General features: G+C 39.2%; 1 protein-coding gene across 1 annotated transcript in view; it reads left to right on the top strand.

Annotated features, from left to right (window-relative positions):
* Positions 1-21,208, top strand: part of lcor (ligand dependent nuclear receptor corepressor) — a 74,589-nt gene that overhangs the window by 22,975 nt on the left and 30,406 nt on the right. The window contains exon 2 of the mRNA XM_085409171.1: positions 20,505-20,570. Within this exon, the coding sequence (XP_085265297.1) occupies positions 20,505-20,570 (66 nt within the window). The remainder of the gene's footprint in view (positions 1-20,504; positions 20,571-21,208) is intronic.

Here is a 21,208-nt window from a genome sequence, read left to right on the forward strand (position 1 = left end):
ATAAACCACAACTTTAAGAATGTATTTTAAGAAAACTTAACAAAGGAAAAAAAAAACATCCAGTAGAGCGATTCGTCCACACTGTCAGAGACAACAAAGACACGATCACATCTTATCTTTGGTCAGCTAACAGGAACAAGAGGCCTCAGCCAGACGATCTCGTGGTGCTCATAAAACATAGAGCCTCTTTCTCTGTCTTTGGGAATCCCCACGAGGCGCTTTATAAGTAATCAATAACATTATCACTCTACAAAATTTCAGTCAGCGTTTTTTTAGTTTTCAAACATTTTATGGCCTAAATTTGTCATTCATTGTTTTCGCGCAAAGAAAATGTTAAACACCTACATTGAGAGCTTGAGATGAGCTGTTCTGTTATAAAAAACATTATTTTTAATTTGATTAAAAAATATGTAGAGGAGAATAAAAGTCTAAAGCATAGCAGAGAAAGAAGGCAAAAGTTAAAGAACTTCAAATAAATGACGAATATTAAAGCTAAAAGCAGAGTCTGGGAGAAAAATGCACATTCCTACTTCTTACTTTTAGTTTGTCAGTTTTGTGGATTTTGTACTGAACTGAATTTTGGATCACTGGTTCAGACATTTTATTGAGCAAATATGAATTATGATTACATTAAGGATGAAAAGAAATTGTTATCAGTCTCATTTATTTATTTTTTGTTACTTAAAGAAGCTCTGCGCCCTGCTCATCCCTCTCAGCTCTCAGATTCTCACCCCCTGTGTGTGCGTGGCCTTTGTGTGAGCTAAGTAGGTGTATTGTTGGAGGCAGAATGTCTTGTCTAGTCTCTCATGGCAGATAGAAGAACCAGGGACTCTACAACATGAATAATGAAGGACAGGAGAAACACGACTGTTTTATTGGAGAGAACAAAGAAATAATGAGGGAATAAAATGAGTAAAACCTTTAAGTGAGGGATTAAAACTATAGCACGTTAAAGGAGTTAACAAACGGCAAAAGGTGTGGACGTCTGAAGTGAGGGCTAAAAATGAATAAAGGTTTATTTAGGTTTTAGGTTGTCAAGAAACTGAACAGGAAGCAGGAGGGATGCAACGAAAGAAAATAAATAAATTGAAATAAAGATGAAATTGTGCAAGAGAAGATGAATTTATTTTTTTTTAAATGAAGCGAGATTAAACCAGCCTGGAAATAGAAAATGAGAACAAAACCAGCTTAAAAAATGTAATGGAATGAATTGGAATAAAAAGGTGAGGGACACAGACACAGACAGTAAGCTAATTATAAAGAAGAATAGAAAATATGAGTAAATCGAAGGAAAAAAAAACGAGAACGTGTTTTTCTCCACTTGAGTTATTGCCCATGTTTTGGGGCCTTTGCTGTCTCCAGCTGAAGGTCGCGTTCAATCCATCCCCCTCAGTGTGTTATTGTCTGTGTAAGACTCACACATAGTCAACAAAAATAACACTACAGTGATCACATAAGCCCCGTGTTAGAGCGTGTGTATGTGTGGCCCTCTCGATTTCTTTTCTCTCATTCAATCTTTAAATCTCATAAGGAATTTACCCACGTGCCCCAGTGGGTCAAGAGGAGAGGGCAGGGGTTGGGGCTGCCTAAAGAAATTTAGTCAAACCCAGCAGAAAGTGGGGCAAAATGTTTTAAAGCCATGGGAAATTTGAAAAAAAAAAAGGTTTCTTGGGTTGTGGATTTTTTTCAATTTTTAAATAAAGAAAGAGTAGACAAAACAGAAACGAGGCATCCCGATGGCTCAGCAGGCAAACGCTGGCCACACACTACACAGCAAGACAATACAATAGGCGATGGGGCACTGTAGTAGTGTTAAACAATGACGCACACACAGGAAGGGTCGGTTCACTCATTAAGATCCACCGCTCTGTTTGGCTTTTAGGACTGTTGATACCCCGCTGTGTTACCAAAACAAACTGTAAGGACTTTTTGTTTCCCTAGCTTTTATTTTGGCGAGTTTCCTTCACTATAAGAAATTAAATGAAAATGGTGATTGCAAAAGCAAGCAGAGGCTAAAGAAATAAGAAGATCTCAAATTCTACGGCTTTAAGTCCTTTCAAAAGTTCATGTGTTAAATATTATCCTTTTATTTAAATCTAAGTGCATAGATAAAGATAAGATTTAAAAAACGTAAAATGATTTGGCTCTATAGGACACCCAATATGTTCTTTTTCAGCTCTGAGTTTTTAGATTTGGATTCTGCTAGAGTTGTTTTGCATAACACAAAGTTCAAAATAATCCTCTTTTCATACAGGGCCTTGGAACTTAGTGCTCACAGCTGGAGCTATGTGCCTGAGATGACCATATTAGGAACATCCTCTCTCCAGCATCATACGGTTCACAAAACTGTCTGAAAATGAGCATTTGGACTACTTGCTTATATACTCATACTTATATATATATATTTATACACTTATACTGAATTCATTATTTGAAACTTTGGTCATGTTTTAGACCAGTGTGCACAATTGCAATATGAGAAAACATGAGAAAAGTCTTCTTTAATGCATGAACTAGTAAAGGTACGACTAAATTAAATGCATTAAAATTAAATTATATGGTGCCAATACTGCCAGGGATCAATAAAGTTTAATTGTAGCCACTGATAATACACCATCATTTATTTGTGTTAGTAATCCAAAGCTGGAAAATAATTGGTATGTTACTCCCTTGTATTGTAGTTAAATAAGTGGATCTTGTTACACTTCACTACGTTTAGCAGCAGTGTGCGCATACAAGTCTAGGCATGCATTGTACAGTAGATCTTGTCATGTTGTCTGTACTGTTAAAAGACTAGATGAACAAAAGCACCACACATCAGCAGCAACGACAGATACTTCTATTTTTGATTGCACCCTTGTCTTGTTTCTTTTGAGTTTTGAGAGGACAAAAGCCAGAAGAATGTAATTGTGTATAATGAAAAAAAAAAACGTGTATAGGGAGAAAAAAAAGCTTTGGCTTTACTAAAACACAGAAGCTGGTACAAAAGAAGATTTTGTATAATAAACACTGCTGGGGGAAAAAACAGTTATTGGAAAGAATGAGTAATTATTGCTGCGGGTACCTGACCTGGTGCAGGGGAATGATAAACGCATATTTTGTTTTTCATTGGCAGAAAGCATGTCAGTTTAAGCTTTCCGTCAGTGTAGCCTAGGGCACAGTTTTCAGACACCTTCTGGTGTCAGCAGTCAGACAGGTCCGAGCATTCCCTGGAAGGAGTGAACGCTCCAAAGATGCTTTGTCCAATTGTGAGTGAATAATTCAAGCCGCCCATTAATATGAGGTATAAACAGGTTTGTGCTGTTTACACTGCGCTTTACCACTATAGTTTCTTTTGTTTGTTTTTAATAGAACCCAACCAGTATAAGAACAGAGACACATTTCTATGATGTTTGTTATGTGTCGTTTTTTATTTACTCGTTTCTAATCTACCCAACTCATCCCAGATCAGCTGGTAGTTGTGCTTGTGACGTTCCAACTCCTCAGTTCCTCCCGTCTCTTCTCTTCTCTACACTTTTAAAATTTTCATCCATCATCCGTTATTAATGCTGATACCAATCAATAGCTGACATCAGCTAAAAATATCAGCCCGCTGATAACTTGTGCAGATGCTCTTTAGCACCACTGTTCAATAATCACACCATTTAAAGTGCAGTAACAATAATACCCTTACCCATTCTGATGTACCTGCAGAAGCACAAAAATAAATAAGTGGAGTAACTTATTTGATTAAAAGACCCCACAGGGGCTCCACACTGTGTTAGTTTTCTACCAGATCTCAATGAAACTTTCCGGGCAGCAAGAGCAGCTTGAAGTCAAGCTGAGTGTTCAGGATCTGTGAAACCAAAGTGGGTTTGATGCTGCCTTTTCTGGGGGCTTTGTTTCATCCTCAACAATGTATGACGTAGAACAAATGTTATATAAAATTATTCGACATGTTTAGGAGGACGCCAGCACTAAGTTGCATTCAGCAGAGATTAAACGTGATGACAGCTGCTCCCGGCATCTGTCCCCTCATCTACGCTCTGCCTTAAAAAGAAAAATCCACACATTGATTTGGTGCTTAGTAAGGAACCTCAAACCTTGCCTCTGGCTTTAATCACTTGTATTAACAGCTTTTAAAATAAATAAATATATCTAACCCGCCCCTCTACTGCTGTGTTTGGATAAGGAAGGTGGAGAAGGGGGAGGGTCAAAGCACGGCGGCAGTCGTTGGAGCTGAAAAGCCCCCTCGGTGTGTTCGCTGGCTGAGGTGCTGCCTGCACAAATGGGATTTTCTACTCTCCAGTAGCTCAGCTGTTTGCTAAGCATGATGTCACTCCAAATCTGCCTGTCTTTCTCCCTTTCTCTCTTTCACCCCCCCACCTCCACCCGATCGTCCTGCCTCAGGTCAGAATGAGTTTTAATTCAAGTGAAATGCGGGTCAAGTGGGAACCAGATGAGATTATTTAACATCCTTTTGCTGCACAAAAAAAGAGAGAAATGAAAACAAATAGTATTTAACGCAGCTTGTGTACCCATTTGAGCGCGTGTGTGCTCGTGTGTGGCATGCTTGTGCGTTGAAGTGGAGCTTCTTTACTCTGTTGCCTGCCATGGTACAGTGAGTCACCGAATCTCATTAGAGATCTCCGCGTGAGTGAGTCTGTGTCACAGTTACAGTACAGTGAACATTGGTTAAAATTATGAGGTTTTCATGAATGTTTTAAAACGAAACTCAAATTTTTTCTCTGATTTTTTAAAGTATTTACTGAAAAATGAGATCAGTTGTTTAACCTGTGCACTGCCCAGCATTAAAGGAGAATGACCCTTTCCGTCTATTACTGGTTCTGAAACCACTGGATCGTTGTGTAATGAGAAACAGGTGTGTAGGCTTTAGAGCTTAGTGCAACCTGTTCATATGACATGGTACATGTTGCCTTTTATTTGGCTTTGTAGAAACCTGCTCTGTGTTTGTTTTGTTTTCACCAGTGGAGGAGACTTTATGTTACTTTGGAAACATAAAAATCCATGACAACATATCCTGGGACTGTAGCATGTGGTGAAAATGAATTTGCCTGTGTCCATTCTGGGTATTGGATTAGTTACTGGCGTATAGCGTGAGCGTGGAAGACTTGTGACCAGAATATGTTCTGGTCTGCATTGCTAATTTGAAATTCAGAGGAAAATCTGAGTGGGAAGACTCAAAAAGATGAACTTTTCCAGCTCCCTCAGAAGAATGTTTATGAGGAAGAAAAGGTGAGTGATGCATGTACTGAAAAATCTTGTGGAACACTAAACTCAATATTTCTGGGTTCGGGAATGTTTTCAAACATTGATGGCATTTACTAAATTTCGAGAAAAATCTGATTTTCTTTTTTTTTCTCCCCAAATGATGGTTTTTATGAGGAGTTTTAAGATTTAAGATTCGTGGAACAACAACATCTTTACATTTCTATCCTTGTCCAGCACCTCTAGCATGGCTACTGCTTTTAGATCCAGAAAGTGGGTGAAGTTGCAGGCAAATCTGACAGGATGGGTGGGAAGCTAAGAAAGATGGGGTTGGTGTAGCCTAAAAAGCTCCTGCCTTTTCAGTGCTCTGTGAGCAGCTCACAGTGGCAAGCTTCACAAATATTTCCCCTCAGACACGGCAGGATCTTACAGTGGAACTTGCCGCTGCCAGGCCAACCCTGGGGGAGGACTTCCCAGTGCAAAAAAATGGGGCACGGGCTCTTGGTTCTGTTTCTTCACTGCTGACTATTTCAGGATAAAAACTGCTGTTAACTCTCAGGGCCATAGCTAAAGATGATGCTCTTAAGAGTCAGCTCAGTTTGACACAACAATGAACAGATGAGAAGATTGTCCAGATTTAAGTAAGCTTGTTTTTGGTGCTTTCTCTTCTAATTTATCTGTTTCCACTTTCATTACTGGTAGCTTTGAACAAAAGCACTCCTGAGAAGCTCAGACCAGTGAACCTGCAGGTGATTATGTTTGTTCTGCTGGTCCTGCTAGCCCCAAAAAGTGTCTCATCTGTGAGAAGCTGGTGACAGATGTCATAATGAGGCTGAAGTTATGAATGCTGCAGGACACAGCAGCACACATGGCCAACTACAGCACAGCTAACAAGATTAGATGTCACCCTTGTTTGCTTTCCATTTGAGGCCGGATGTTTCTCATTTGGTAGAACAACTCATTTGTGCTGTTTCTTTTTTTTAAAATTATTATTATTTTTTGTTACACAGCTGAGCTATTACGCTTTTCTCTCTGGAAGAAAAAAACCCATCAAATCACCACCTCCCTTTGCAAAGAACTTGATAGTAATTACCAGTGGAAGATTGGGCTCAGAGGCTTCGTACAAGGAGATAATGAAGCAGACAAAGACCTCAGTTTCACAGCTCTTTGATGCTAACGAGGAGGCACAGCATGTGATTGTTGACTCGTGTGCCACAGCGACAGAACTTTCCCACAGTGCCGCTTTCAGTGCTGAAACTTTGCCACGTGCCAGAACAAACACTTCTCAAACAAAGCTTACGGACCGTCTGCCAAGCTGCCTGAAACCATCGTCTCATCTGCTCTTAGGCTAAAAACCCTTCTGTGACCTACTCTCAGAGCATTAGTGCCAGCATATCTCTTTGAAAGTGATGCATACCATTATATGGTATAAGACATTAAAACATGTGCTTGTTAGAAGCACCAGCGATATTTGTTTTCATACTTAGTTTTAGATTAAATTTTAGTTTTGTTTGTTCCAAAGATTTGAGTTGAGGGTAATCCAACCTGATCCAAAGCATGAACAGTAAGCATGAATAGCGACAGCAACTTGGTGCTTCGCCAATTAACAGGATGGTGCAAAAAGAAAAGTAGGAACACATCATTTTTCCTGCTCTTTAAAGGCCACATAGTGATAATAAAGCACCATTTTATCAGAGCTGTCAGCTGCTTGCTCGCATCCTTTCATTTATAGACAAACTGACACACATGTAAAGCACGTCATATCAAATCTCTGCAAATCACATTTGCAAGGAAATTCCCTTTGCATCTTTTTTAATAGGTTAAAAGAAGAAAAATCACAAAGAAGATGAAATTAAATCTTGCATGGTTGGCATTAATTATAAAGTAAGCAAGTATGTTGTCCTTTGGTTGGACCAATCAGGTTTTAAAAAACAGTAAATCAAATAAAAATAGAGGAAATGTCCCTGTCTTGAAAAGGTTTTAGCTAATAGGTCCTCTCTACATCACTGTTCACTGGACTGCGCTGACCCATATAAAAAAATTATACACCAAGCAGTAAATGTCACCAATTAAGCCAAATTACCAAAGGTATAATTATTTTCTGTTGTTGTTGGTTGAGGCTGGTCTCCAGCTCATGGGGGGAAATAATTAGTCAACTTTATTTCTTTGTACAAGTTCTTGTTTTTTGTTGGGTATTTTTTCTTTGCGATGGAAAAAAAAGTCCAGCTCAAGACAGTTACTGAATACCAACTTATATCTTCAAAATGGGGCTCGACTCATAAATAGGCTGGTTTTAGTTTTATACATTTCTTATGGCCCATAAATGAAAATGAACAAAGTAACGAAGAAACGGCCAATTTACGTCTAGTATTGGAGGGTTTGTCCATCAGAGGGCAATTTCCCAACCCAATGAAAACAACTAGACTGATCCAAGCAGTCGGCCAAAGCCTAAACAAGCAGCCCCTCTCAAACAAATGTCGAGGAATTTTTAAATCACAAAATGTTGATCTTAAAAATGAAGTTATAAAAGTAGGTCTTCACAGTGTACACTTTTATACATGTAAATACGAAGAAACACTTAGTCTTTTATTCCTGCGTAAACACTTTTATACACGCATATTGGAGAAAGAAAAGGCCGCAGATACCGGGCAAAAACTAACCTTTAGAAATACTGGTCCTGCTCTATTTCAGAGAGGTGATAGAATATAGAAATAGACCAATATAAAGGGTCTTTGGGAGGAATTGGGCCCCTACTTGCAGCCTTAGTAGCTTCAGTGCCTCTTAGCATTGATTTTTCAAGTCTCTGTTTCTCATTTGGTTGAATGGCTCATTTGTGCTGTTGTTGTTGTTTTTTTTGTTTTCAGCTGTTATGCTTTGCTGTCCTGGAAGGGGAAAATGTCATTTAGATCATCAAATCCCAGAAACACCAAACTTCCAAAAAATGCCATTCAGATTTTTTCATTTGCTCCTTGTATGTTGAGAGTGAAGAGCGAACTAACGGGGTCCCAAAATCTCCCAGTAGGTTGGATTCAGATCTGGTGACAGTAAAGGTCGTATCATATGAAACTAGTTGAACTTCACACTCACCAAACCATTCAGTCAGCATTGGTGTCCTTGTACTCGGTGAGACCACTCTGAAAAGTTTTGCATAGATATATAATAGTGGTGTTAATTGTTCAAATTCTAAAATGTAAATGATCAGAAATATTAAAAAGTCACACCTTCCTGTCTGGCATCAGTCGACTCTGTTTTTCCTGAGTCCACTCATCTTCTGCTCCTTCACACCCTCCACAGCATGCGAAACACTCACTGAGCTGTCTTATTTAGCTTTGCGGTCTTCTTTTCCGTGCCGGCGTCTTCCTCTGCTGAGATCTTTGCTTCTGTTCCTGCCTTCCTTCTGGGCCTCGGCACATCACTGATATAGAGGGAGTGATTACTCCAGGCTACAGGTGTGCCACTCATCTCACCTGGGACTAGCCCCCGAGACCATCCAGCCCCACCTCTCCTGTCTGCAGCCGAGGAAAGGTCACATCCCACCACCACCACCGTCGCTCTCTTCTGTTTCCAGCTGATTACTAATAGCTGTCATTTGAAAATTATTTTGAGCACTTGTTTGGGGGCTTTGAGATGACCTTTAAAGGCAAGGTCTCTGTCTCAGTAACAGTTGGAAACATTCTTGTTTCTTCGTCATTCTTTTCCCCACCCAGCTGCAAGCTAACAATTTAGATTATTTTCATTTCTGCTGTAAATAATTGCTCTGAGAGAGGTTGATAAGCAAGAAAAATGTTACCCATCTCTCCATGCATCACAAAACTAGCTGCATTTCATTTATTTTCATTTTTTTATTGTAGCCACTCTGTGACATTCATTTTCCGTTAGTCCCCCACCTATTCTTTTATGCGACCTTGTACTGTAATGAAAGATACAGTTATAGGAAGAGGAACATGGTATTGGCCATAGAAATGAGAAACTCTTGTCCTTTTCATTGGGAAGGAGAGAAGGATTGCACGTTTGTAGTGTCAGCAGAGTCGATCAAAGGTCTTAAAGTACTTCAGAAATTAATAGGAATTAAATGACTTTCTTTAAAGAAAGCTGAAAGAAGGATCCAGCAGAATGTGGTGAAGGTTTTCATCATTATTTAAGCTTTTGGCTGTATATTGACACAGTTCATGTGTCAGTGTGTTGTTCTTGTGCAGCAGCATTACCAGAGACCACGGTGAAGCGAACTGAGACATTGACCTATTTTACACTTCATCTAGTCACGTCTATAACATTTATTTATTTAGTGCTTTGAGGTGTTTTTTTCTTCACAAAGTGCTTCACATTGCAAGGACATGAGAACATATTAAGAAGACAAAGCAGTGATGAAAAATATGAGCCTCTAAATCCAAAAAGTTGTGAAGAGAAGTTTGTTTAAGATGGCAATAGATTTTTAAATGACTGCACTTCACTGACTTCACAGAATAAAAATACATAAACAAGTTTGAAAATGTTTCTTTTAACCTCCTAGGACCTGGCGTCCACATATGTGGACATCACATTTTGGGTTGTCTAGACCAAAATACTAAATTTTGCTCTACAAGAGCCTGATATCCACTTACGAGGACATTATACTGCCTCTGTTTTATCACAATTTAAAATAAATATCCTCATATATGGATCTCATTTTTCTTAGAAACAAAAATTGGGTAAAAAAAAATCTGGTGATTCTTTGTTTTTACATTCATCAGGTCCCAATCAGCCCAAATATCAAAGAGAAATTAAAAATACATGCCGTGGAAGAGTTCGGGTCTTAGGAGGTTAAAGGAGAGTCTGCTAAATGGAGCTGGAGTGGTAAGCTGTTCCAGAGCCTTGTTGTCAAAGACTGTGAAAGGCTGTGTTCCCACTAGGTTTCAATCTTGTACCAGGGACAACTAATTGATTTTGAGCTTGTGAGTAAAAACGGCAGCATTTGATTTAACAAGAAGATGAGGTATATGTACCGTAATTGTCGGGCTATAAGCCGCTACTTTTTGCACAAGCTTTGAACCCTGCGGCTTTTAGTCAGGTGCGGCTTTTCTATGGATTTTCCATGATTTTTGTGATATCGTAAGACGATTTGTTTTGTTTGTTCCGCTGTTGTACGGCACTACGTTGCCTGGCGGAAGGATCGGGGTTCAAGAGTGGTATGTTAGTCACATGTCCGTCCGCAAGGCAACGTAGTGCCGTACGAAGTAGCGCGAAAAACAAACTTCAAAGTAGCGCTACGCATTCAGCGGGAGGCGTGGATGACGAGCGGCGATAAACTTGCGAAAAGCAAGTTATGCTCAACTCCACCGGTGGATTCTGACAGCGTGGAAAAGTGCGAAAACATCCACGATCACCAACGGATTTTGAAGGGCTGGACTGCTGCATGATGGAGAGGAGGACACCGCCACGGCCCTTCTGAGGGTGTTCGACTCTGACACTGACAACGAGGATTTCTTTGGTTTTGAAAGTGACAACGAAGGAGAGAAGCGGAGAGTGGATGACGAAGCCATCCTGAGCCTGTTCGTTTCCGACATTGGAGAAGAGGACTTTGGTGGTTTTAGAGCGCAGGAAGAAGAGAAAGATGGTGAATGACTGACTTTTCTTCTTGTTAAAGCCGTGTCACTGCACCTGAGCCTAAAAGGTAGTCCGAATCTATTTTTCTGGTGTGCTGTAGGTTACTGTTATGTACTACATGTGCAAATATGTACCCATAACTTGTTTTTCAAAATATTAATAAAAGGGGTGTGTCTCCAAACAGCCATCTCTTTCCTGACAATTCCCTTTGTGCATATTCTCTTACATATGATAAGTCAACATTGAAACACCTGCGGCTTTTAGTCAGGTGCGGCTAATGTATGTACAAAACAGGATTTTCCCCTGATTTTAGCTTGTGCGGCTAATATTCAGGTGCGCTTTGTAGTCCGGGAAATACGGTATTCAATCTGATTCTGTAGTTTTCCATAGAGTCAAACTGGCCAAGTGTGAATGCACTGACTACAATCACGTGGAAAAGAAAACTTTGAAGGATTTTATAAAGTCTTGTGAAAAATTAAGTATCCTCTTACTGCTCATCAAATGATCAGCTGATGGTCTCACCAGAAATGGACACTTCAAATTCACCCCAAGGTCAGTGCAATGAGTCTGCATCTCACAGTCAGGCCTCAGTTAGCATTTAAAAGCTAAAGTTCATAACATTCGAATTACAAAAAGACTGTACAAAGAGCTGGAAGGGCTGCTGTTAGTAAGATGTTTTCTTTGAGAAAGAAGATGGCACTATGTAAAGCGGTTGCAAACAGATAAACTAAAAGACTTCTGGAGCAAAGTCCATGGCTGGAGGTTTCTGTTAAGACTATTTCTTTCCCACTGTTGCCAGGCTCTTGCTCACAGAGTATGTTTCTCTAGGGGTTAAATCTAAGATATATAATAGTGGTGTTAATTGTTCAAATTCTAAAATGTAAATGATCAGAAATATTAAAAACTCACACCTTCCTGTTCGGCATCAGTCGACTCTGTTTTTCCTCAGAGTCCACTCATCTTCTGCTCCTTCACACCCTCCACAGTTTATCACGTTAGCAGACAAAGTAATTGGCAGAAAACAAAAGAAAACACACAGTACCAGTCCCATTCTTTAATACATCAGTAATCACCACTATCTGCTTGCCCCCAAGAGGCCCTGCCTTACATAGTCCATAAATTCCCCATTTCTTCTTTAATTGTTTTCAATTAGCTTCTTGTTAGCACTTTCATATGTGGCATCATACGCCTGCACTTCCCTTTCTTCTCACTTTTTTCGCACTCTCGGGGCACACATGCAAAGCCAGAAGAGCTAAAATTCAAGAAGTGTTGAATGTTTGTGTTGGAGGTCAAGAAAACTGAAGATGACAAAAGTGGCTATAAATACTTGACAGCGTGACTAGAAACCATAGCAGAGGGACTGGGCACAGAGGTAATAGTTTCAGGTGTCATCAGCTGAAGATGAAAGGAAACACAGAGAGACATCTTCATCCTCCTTCCTGCTCACCACCACATAATGAAATAATTAGATAGTTAGAGAAGTAATTGGAATTTTTCTTTCCTCCCACTGAGACGTTCGCTCAGCGGCAGAAATGAGCAAAGAGAACAAAAAAGGGAGCACAGATTTGGAGCAGCCTCACCACACCCATCTGAGCCCAAGCCTGCCCCACTGCATTGTGGGGAGACAGGGAGCCAAATTTGCCTTGACCAATCGTTTGCATGTTCAGAGTCAGCTGTGCATATGCACTCGGCATATTTGTCTGTGCATTAGGGGAGGAGACTAATTTCACTGCTCTTGTTCGGTCGTTTGTTGTTTTGCGGCAGGGGGTGATTTGTCAACCAATCCGAGAGCTCGACCTAGTTTTTGTTCTCCTTTCTTTCCCAAAGCTGTGGGCACATTCAGAGGATACAGTCAAAGCACCGAAGCCAAAGTATGGTTCATGTTGTGGTACAGTGCATTGTTGTGTTGAGTCACCTTCTTATGAGACACCAGCGGACTTAAGTTGCTTTTGTAGCGTTCCTGCTGCGTTAACAAGCGTGTGTACGTGTGTGCAGTAGTTCTGGTGTGTTAGTCACAAAAATAGCTGCCAGCGCACATCAGCCTCCTTTCAGCTCATCACCGGATACTTCAGAGAAATGAGATGAGATGAGATTAGGGATTTAGTTTGCTGAGAAGCCGTCAGATTGAATCGGCACACTATGTTTAGGCTGCGTTCTTCCTTGTTTTCTCTAACAGTTTGTTTGACACTCTGTTTGACCACGCCTTTGGCCAGTCGTTGCTCATATTTGCTTTATTCATACTCGTCTTCAGTCTCCTGCACACACACCCACACATGCGCAAACATGCATGCACACGCTGCATGTATATGCATATACATACAACGTGCCGGCGGTGGTTGTGACTCTTAGTAAACACGCTTTTATATTTCTATTTGTTCTCGCACAGAGAAGCACTAAACGCTTCAATTGTTCCGCTGAAATTAGTTCTCCTGCAGAGAAGAAAGGATTTCATGTTTTTTTCCCCTCTGCTGTGATATTTTGTCTCACAGTTCTTTTTGTCATTAGATTTTCCATGTTTCAAAAGACTTCTCACTTTGCAAGAATGTTTAATTTGTGAACAGCAATCCAGCGCTGGTCTTTTTTTTAAAACCATGAGTTTATGATCTAAAATGATTTCTTTTAAAAATCTTCACATTCTTATGACTCGTTGATCTTATATTTTCTTCTCCCTTTGACACCATATTTGTAAAAGATTTTGCCATGCTCACTGACTCTTTTTTTTAAAAAACCAGATATTGCAAAATTTGCATACTAATGGTATTTAAATCCTAAAATACAAAAAAGTAAGACTATTTTCGTAAGACTGAGCATATACAGTGAAGCCCCTTCAGTAAGTGAACAGTTGAAAGTCAGCTGACCTGGTTCTAACTACCACTAATCCTACATTAACATTTCTACATCCTCAGGTTTGCTTTCAATTTACAAAACGTCATCCTCTACATATGTAATCAAACACACTAAACAGTCTGAGCATGCTAAAGCAGCTGCACAGCCGTGCTGGTGACAGTGATATTAATCCAAATTTTTTCTTTTTGTTAGAGAGGAAAACTATAATATAGTGCCTCATTAAAGCATCCTTTCTTACTTGTGTGTCATCTGCAGCCTTGAAATCAGATGCTCAGTCTTCATTTAGACTCTGTGGCAAGGTCAAACAGAAATGTATTTCTTTGGAGCAGTCATTCAGGCATCATCCAGTCAAAGTAGATAGCTGATCCTAGGGGTGACATTGCTGTGAAGCTCATATTAAAAAACAAAAGACAGAAAAGCTTTTATTTTCTTTTAAATTTCAATAGCTACCAAGGCCAAAACTGTACATTTTATATGAGCGCACAAAGAAAAACACCAACAGTAGCAAAACGCAGGAAAGTTTTCATACTAATTACTTACAGCTACATCCTAATAGCTCCTATATATTTTAATTATTCTTGTGGCCACCAGTTTAATTTCAAAATAAAATACTTTTATGGTATATTTGACTGCACAGCAGCAACTACACTCTTCTTTTTTTATTGCTAATTTTTGTTTTGTTTTATTTTTCAGTCTCTCTTTATTTTGTTTTGGCTTATCAAGCTGTAGTATGTTAGAAAACTGTGCGTTCAGTATAGAATAGAACAAGAACAAATCCCTTTCAAGCTGTGGTTGTTACTACCTGATAAATGTAAGTGTAGAATTAGTGCTTTTAGAATTAGACCTTTTTATTTTAGACTGGCTAGTGAACTTATCCTAGTGCTTCTAATCTGAAACAGAAAGCAAATGTGTAAAATCAACTGAAAACTGAAATAATAAATGTCTAAAATCTCGGATTTGATGTTTTGAATCTTTTGGGGTGGTGTGTGAAAAATGGCCACCTGTTGTTCCAGATTTCTCACCTATGTGAGATAGGTGAGAAATCTGGAACAACAGGTTATTCTTGCAGTAAATTCAGAGGTTCTGCTCGTTAACTTATAATGTGATGCTCCTGTGTCATTCCAAATCCGTGCGTCCTCACATTATCGCTGGCAGATGATATGTTTTAATCAGGGTCAAAGTGCAAAGAATGACAGAGAATAATGTCACAGAGAATGATGTTATTTTTACCGTTAAACACCAGTCTCTGTTTAAATTGCTGCTGCTATTTAGAACAGCTATATTCAAGAGGGCAGAGATCATAAACACCAGAGCTCTGCTGCACTGCGCTGATCAGACAAAGCTTTTTTTCTTCATTTTTTCAAGACATTTTTGTAATCATTATTGCAACTTTATTTTTTAACAAAATAATAATATCTAACTTAAATAGGCATGCCAATCACCATCCGCCCAATGTGGACAGTTGCGTTCTGGCTAGCTGTCTTGTCCACTAACTAATACTCAGGTTTTGCTGAACTAAAAAAGATGATTGTAACAGCTCTGTGTAGTAGTTACTGCTTTACTTAAACTTGCTTCTTAGGACCTTGAACAACACTTTAAACTGACAGTTTGTGGCTGTAATGGCCACTGTGGGCCCTGATTTCATAGGTAACCTTCTGTAATGTATTTACCACCTCATGATATTTAAAGTAATTCAGGATTTTCTTTTACTACTAATGGTAGTCACTTCTGTTTCTTGCCTTAGAGGTCTGAAATAATGCTGGCTGCTTATAACAAATAGAGAAAAGTGCCCGGTGTTTGGTGCGTCTCAGAGAGTACTGGGTTAGCCACACTTCATGTTGTTTTTAATAACACTTTGCATTTCCATCAGCTATATGTGGAATAGAAATTGTATTTATATATCACCTTTTATTATCTGTAAAGTAAGACTGATTTACAGTGAAAAAAATTGAAAATATAGGCATAAACAGAAAAAGAAACAAATATGAGGCAACATAAAAATAGGCGTGAGTGAAAAGTAAAATCTGAATTAATAAAGCAGAATACGTCAAACATGTTACACGGCAATAAAAGCCACAAAGAAATGCAGTACGTGTCTGCATACAGCGACGCACACACACGCACACACACGCACACACACACACACACGCACGCACGCACACACACACACACACACACACACACACACAGCGATTAGCTACAGGTGTGTGAGAATATGGAAGTTTTTGAGAGTAACAGTTGTCATGGACTTTGAATCATCAAGCAGCTTGTTCCAGAGAACAGGATCAGCGTGACTGAAGACGGCCTCGTCAGAATAATTCTCACAGATTGACTTCTGTACGTTTATTTTACAGGTGTCAACAGGTTATCATCAAAGAGTGTTGGATATGTATTTAGAGGCCAAAAATTAAAGCCAAGCATATTTAATACATGCGTTTTTATGAGTTTTTGAGACTTCTCTTTTACCCTCAAAAAACGATATAAATTGCATGATAGATTTTTAATGACTAAATTGTAAATGTGATACAAATTAAAACTCATATATGCAGATTAAAAATAATATATCTTTTATATATTTTGCTTAAAGGTTCAACAAACACTCCATTATCAAATAATTAAAGATTTCTGGCAGTTATTTCATGTTGCAGGTTTTAAAGGGTTAATAAATACTGAAGGTCCAAGTCAAAACAACTGAAATGGTTTAAAATATGTGTCAGTTAGAAAGATTGTTTTCCTTGTTCTTGTTCTTGCTAAGATTTAAGGGGGAAAAGGACATATTCTGATTTTATAGGGTTAAGGTTTGGATGTAATGACCTTGCAGGGATAAAAAAAACTGTAAAGAAATTGAAACCCTAGCTTATTAGAGTGTTAGGAGGAGTAAATGATGCTCAGTTATTCCCTCCAGTTTGCACTCCCATGTATTGTCTCATTTTCATGACCCTGGATTTATTCGACTTGGATTAAGGATTTCTACCAGGACCGTTTTTTTGTAACTTTTGTAAATGTCAACCCTACAACACCACAATTAATGTCTCCTGGAAAGATTGTCTGAAACTGTGTGATATTATTCATGTTTCCTTTTTTTATTCAACCATATCCATCTCTCCTCCTCCCTAACCCTCTCTATTACAGCCAGGCTTTCAGCTATAAACAGTTCTAGGAGACCACATACCTGCACTCCTTACTGCTGTTAGGGTTAATTAGGTATTGATTTGATCAGGACCAGGCAAGGGGCCTTATTCTAAAGGCTTTGGTCACAATGAATTATTAATGTTCATACAGAACTATATATAGTGTGCATCCAGTGGTCACAAGAAAGTCAAGCGTTGGTTCCTCTGTGCTGCTTAACCCAATCCCTGTTTGCTCCCCTCTCTGCTTCCTGCTCAGATTGATTGCACTACTTCCTTCAGGGTCATGTTCATTTTTTTTCCTTTTGGCTGTTGGAAATTTGAGAGATGTTGTTTCTTTACACGTTTGGGTGTGCTTTGATTTGACAAGCACACCCTGAGTGAATTTTTTAGTTGCTTCATTGCTTCATTGCTCTTGACAAATACAAAGCAGCGCTGTGAGAGCACCGAGAGGCAGACTTTTACCAATCTGATGTTGATGGTGTTTTCCTAAGAGATATATCCACACAATTTTTTTTTTAAAAAAGGTCCAAATCTGGTTAACGCCAAGCAGAAACATCAGTGAATGAATGCCAAAACTGCAGTTCATCTAATAACCCAAAGTGAGCCTCCTTTCAGCCTTGAGGAAGTCTGTCTGTTACGAACAAAAGCTTTGGTCTCTGCAGAGTTTCCAGCCTTCATAATAACTTGCAGCTAACGAAGCTTGCTAGCATTAGTTGATTAGCATCTTCTAGTCTAAATATGGCAGCTTTTAGCTCCAAGATTCCAAAATGGTGGCAGGCATTATGTGGCTACATCCATCTATTATATAGAGTGTGGGGTTATCATATTTTCTGTCCGCTTTCATTAACTCGTAAACATACCATAAAATGCCAAAGCTTTAATTAAAAAAATAATGGCTCCTAGTGTAAAGTTGCTGAGCATGTATGTCTACATCATCCACTTCTTCTTTATCGTTAAAGTGCTGTGTGTGTTATACCCTGCATGTGCAGCAGCTTCACCGTGATTCACTGCATCGGTCATTTGTTCACATATTTGCCACAATTGCTCGTCATGTGCACCGAAATGCACACCGTTCAGCTTGATGTCTGCTGATTCTGTGCATGTGTGCATTTTTGTGTATGTGCCTCAGTTTTGGTCATGCTCCTCTCAGCTGTGCTGCTGTACAGTGAAGTGAAATGAAGTGGCACAGTGGAGATTTTAAAGATTTGTGTGCGAGAGAAAGAGGAAGAGAGTTTATATTCACATGTATTTTTGCATAACACAATGACACAGTCCCGGATGCCATAGTGTGTGTGTGTGTGTCTGTGTGTGTGGTCTCTTTCTACTAAGTCATGTGTGACTGCTTTTGGACCAGCAGTGTGTGTGTTCACTAACTGACCTACATTTCTGGAGCTTTTTGCCAGTGGCTCAAGAGACTTTGTCACCGTTATCTCATCTAGCCAATCACAGCCCCTAATCTCATTTTGCCCAATCGCATCCCCAATCTCATGTGTCCAATCATGGCTTTGGCCTTCGGGGGAGTCATCTTCTACTCTACCCGGGCTTCTGTCAGAGAAGCGTTTGCAGCTGACTGTACCTTTTAAACACTCACCATCTTATGGGCCAAATAGAGCAGCAGCTCAGTAATTTTGACTTTCAGCGCTGATTTCTCATGCAGCGCTGCAACCCTAATTATATCCCCCCAGCTTGAAAGGAGAGCTGTGTTTCTGCACACATTGCCAGCTGGAGAGGAAGGAGAAAAAATTGAAGCTTTTGAAAATTCTTTGAAGCTTCTGTTTTTTTGTTATCAAAGCCGTCTTTGTTGGTTGCATGAATTTTGCATGTGCAGGTTTAAGGGAACTGTGATGTGCGGGTGTATGGTAAGCTGGGTAGGTGGATGTGTTTTCATACAACATGTTTTGCAAAATATAAAAAAGTGCCCATCACAATAGGTTTAATCAATACCATCCATGTGAATAGCAACTATAAAATACTAACTTCATTAAAAATATTAACTTAAAAATTTAACACATTTGGTTTGATGCTACTTGAATTGTTTCTAATCTAGTGCTGTAATCTATATAGATTATATAAAGTAGCTGTGTATTTATCGATAAGGGAGGACCTGTTAAATAGATGATGCTGGAGTTGTTGCAGTAGTTATCATGTTATTTAATTTTAAACTCAACCTGAGCTGGATTTTGCCAGACAAACGTCCTGAGTAATATTTCTGTATGTGTTGTTGTGTCACCACATGGCAGATGTTTCTGGAAATTAAAACATACGCACAAGTTCATTTGTATCTGGCTGTAGGCCAACACAAGCCTGGAGAGTAAGGGACAGATAATGAGGGATTTCTTTCTGTATCTCTTTCACAAACACACACCATTTCACATACTTTTTTCAGTGTTCCTGCACGTCTAAGCGCATAATCAGTAATGTGCTCATTGTTTTAAAACCAAGCGTATAAAGTCAAATTTTCATGGTGAAAATGAAAAAAAAAAGGGACTTGAAAAGCATCTGGAAATAAATACAGTGTTTGATAGATACACCGTCAGATTAAAGCTGACCGCTATTGTTGCGGTCACAGTTTGAAACCAGTGTGCTCAGATAGTCTAGAAGTTGAAAACCAGCTGTCTCGTGTCGTGTATTAATTACGGCAAAACAAAAATAAGAGCAAAATCAAACCAGATCCATTCCAACTGCGTTTCTTCCACATTGGATTGAAACCTATAAAATGCAGCTGCAATCCTTGAATCTTTGACCTCTTTCCTATATTGGTTGCTTATAGTGTTGGTGCTGTGGGAGCTGAAGTGTTGCTGCTGACTGTAATGATTTTATAACAGAAATACATTTCCATGCAGGCTCTGGTTTTTCAGTCTCTGCTATTCCTGCGAGTAAAGAAGCATGGCCTCACACTGTCATCTTCAGCACCGAGCGAAGTGCCCACACTTGAACTGTGTTCGTGTGTGAGTGCATGCAGCGTCCTGCACGCACCCCTCCAACCCTTCCATCCCCTGCTCAAAATGCACACACATTTAAACACACATATGTCTTTGTCTCCGTTTCTCTCCGTCTGCCTCTGTTTCCATTTAGTGGAGGATGGGTTGGGGGGAGGAAAGAGAGAAGAAAGGTGGAGGTGGTGGTGGGGGGTGGTCAGGTTGAAAATTACAATACGTATTTATGGGTTTTTTTGTGTGCTGTTGCTTGGCAACACCACATCGGGGGTATTTACAGTTAATAAAAAGTGAGTGACATTAGCTTGGTGTATTAGAGGTAAATCGCTCATTTGCTTTAAGAGCTAGAAAGAAAGTGTGTGTGTTTGAGTGTGTGTGTCTTTTCTTTTTATTGTGTGTGTATATGTAATAAGTGCTCACTGAGCCTTATCTTTGTAGATATTTAACTCTTTGTGTGACCGAAAGGCCTTTGTTTTTGTGCTCTAACATCATTCTGTGTGTGTGCGTATACAAATATATTTTCATATTTGTGTGCACACATAAAATAATATATTGCTAAATCTTTACATTTTCATTTAAATAGTTTTTTTCCCCCACATTTATTATTATATCGCTTTTTCTTTCTTTTGTGCATCAGCAGAAATCTATCCCAGGAGAAAAGCACGTTGTCATCACATTTCCTCCTTAAAAGAACGATTGTTTTATTCCACGCAGCTGTATTTTTGGTCGCTGCCATTAGTTGTTTCGATGGGAACTGTGTCAGCTGGCATTAACGTCACATCTTGTCTGTCTTTCACAGGCTTTGAAAGCATCTTGGAAGGCTTGTTTGGGCCGGGACTAGTCAAAGACATCACCCTTTTCCAAGGTAAACATGCAAAACAAACAAATCAGCATTTGCAAATACAACTGTATACAAACGCACCGACCATAGTTAGCAACGCAAATGGCAGTCTGTCCTACCGAGTCTTTGGCAGCTGACGTACCAAGTAACACACACGTGATGAAACTGTGAGGGGAAAAAATGGGAACTTTAATAAAATGAAATAAACAAAACAACAAAATGGATATTTATTGAGAGAAAAATAAAATAAATCTTTTTTATCAGTGACAATGTTGTTTGGAAGGACTAAAGTCATTTTCATCTTGTGCTCTGGAGAGCTTTTATATATTTCTGTTTTTAAAAAAAACAATAGACATGTACATACAGCAGGAGCTCAGCTCTCAATTTAGCTTAGTGTTATTCAGCGTGAGAGACACTGTGGACCTTCAATAAATATATACTGACATGACAATGAGCGACACAGCATCTCCCCATTGATCTGACTTTAAAACATTTATTGCCTACAGAAGTGACGCTGCTGCAGAAAGCATTTAGAATACAAAACAATATGATTAATTCATACAATAGCCTTTAATTTATACAGGCCAGATGTCACTAAACAGAGCTGGAGAAGGACAAAAACTGGCAGCCTGGACCAGCTGAGCTTGATGGTTTCTCTGGTA

The sequence above is a fragment of the Rhamphochromis longiceps genome, linkage group LG6 (genome assembly GCF_057381845.1).
Source record: "Rhamphochromis longiceps isolate RC_006_pf linkage group LG6, R_longiceps_female_GT1.1, whole genome shotgun sequence".
Taxonomy (NCBI): Eukaryota; Metazoa; Chordata; class Actinopteri; order Cichliformes; family Cichlidae; genus Rhamphochromis; species Rhamphochromis longiceps.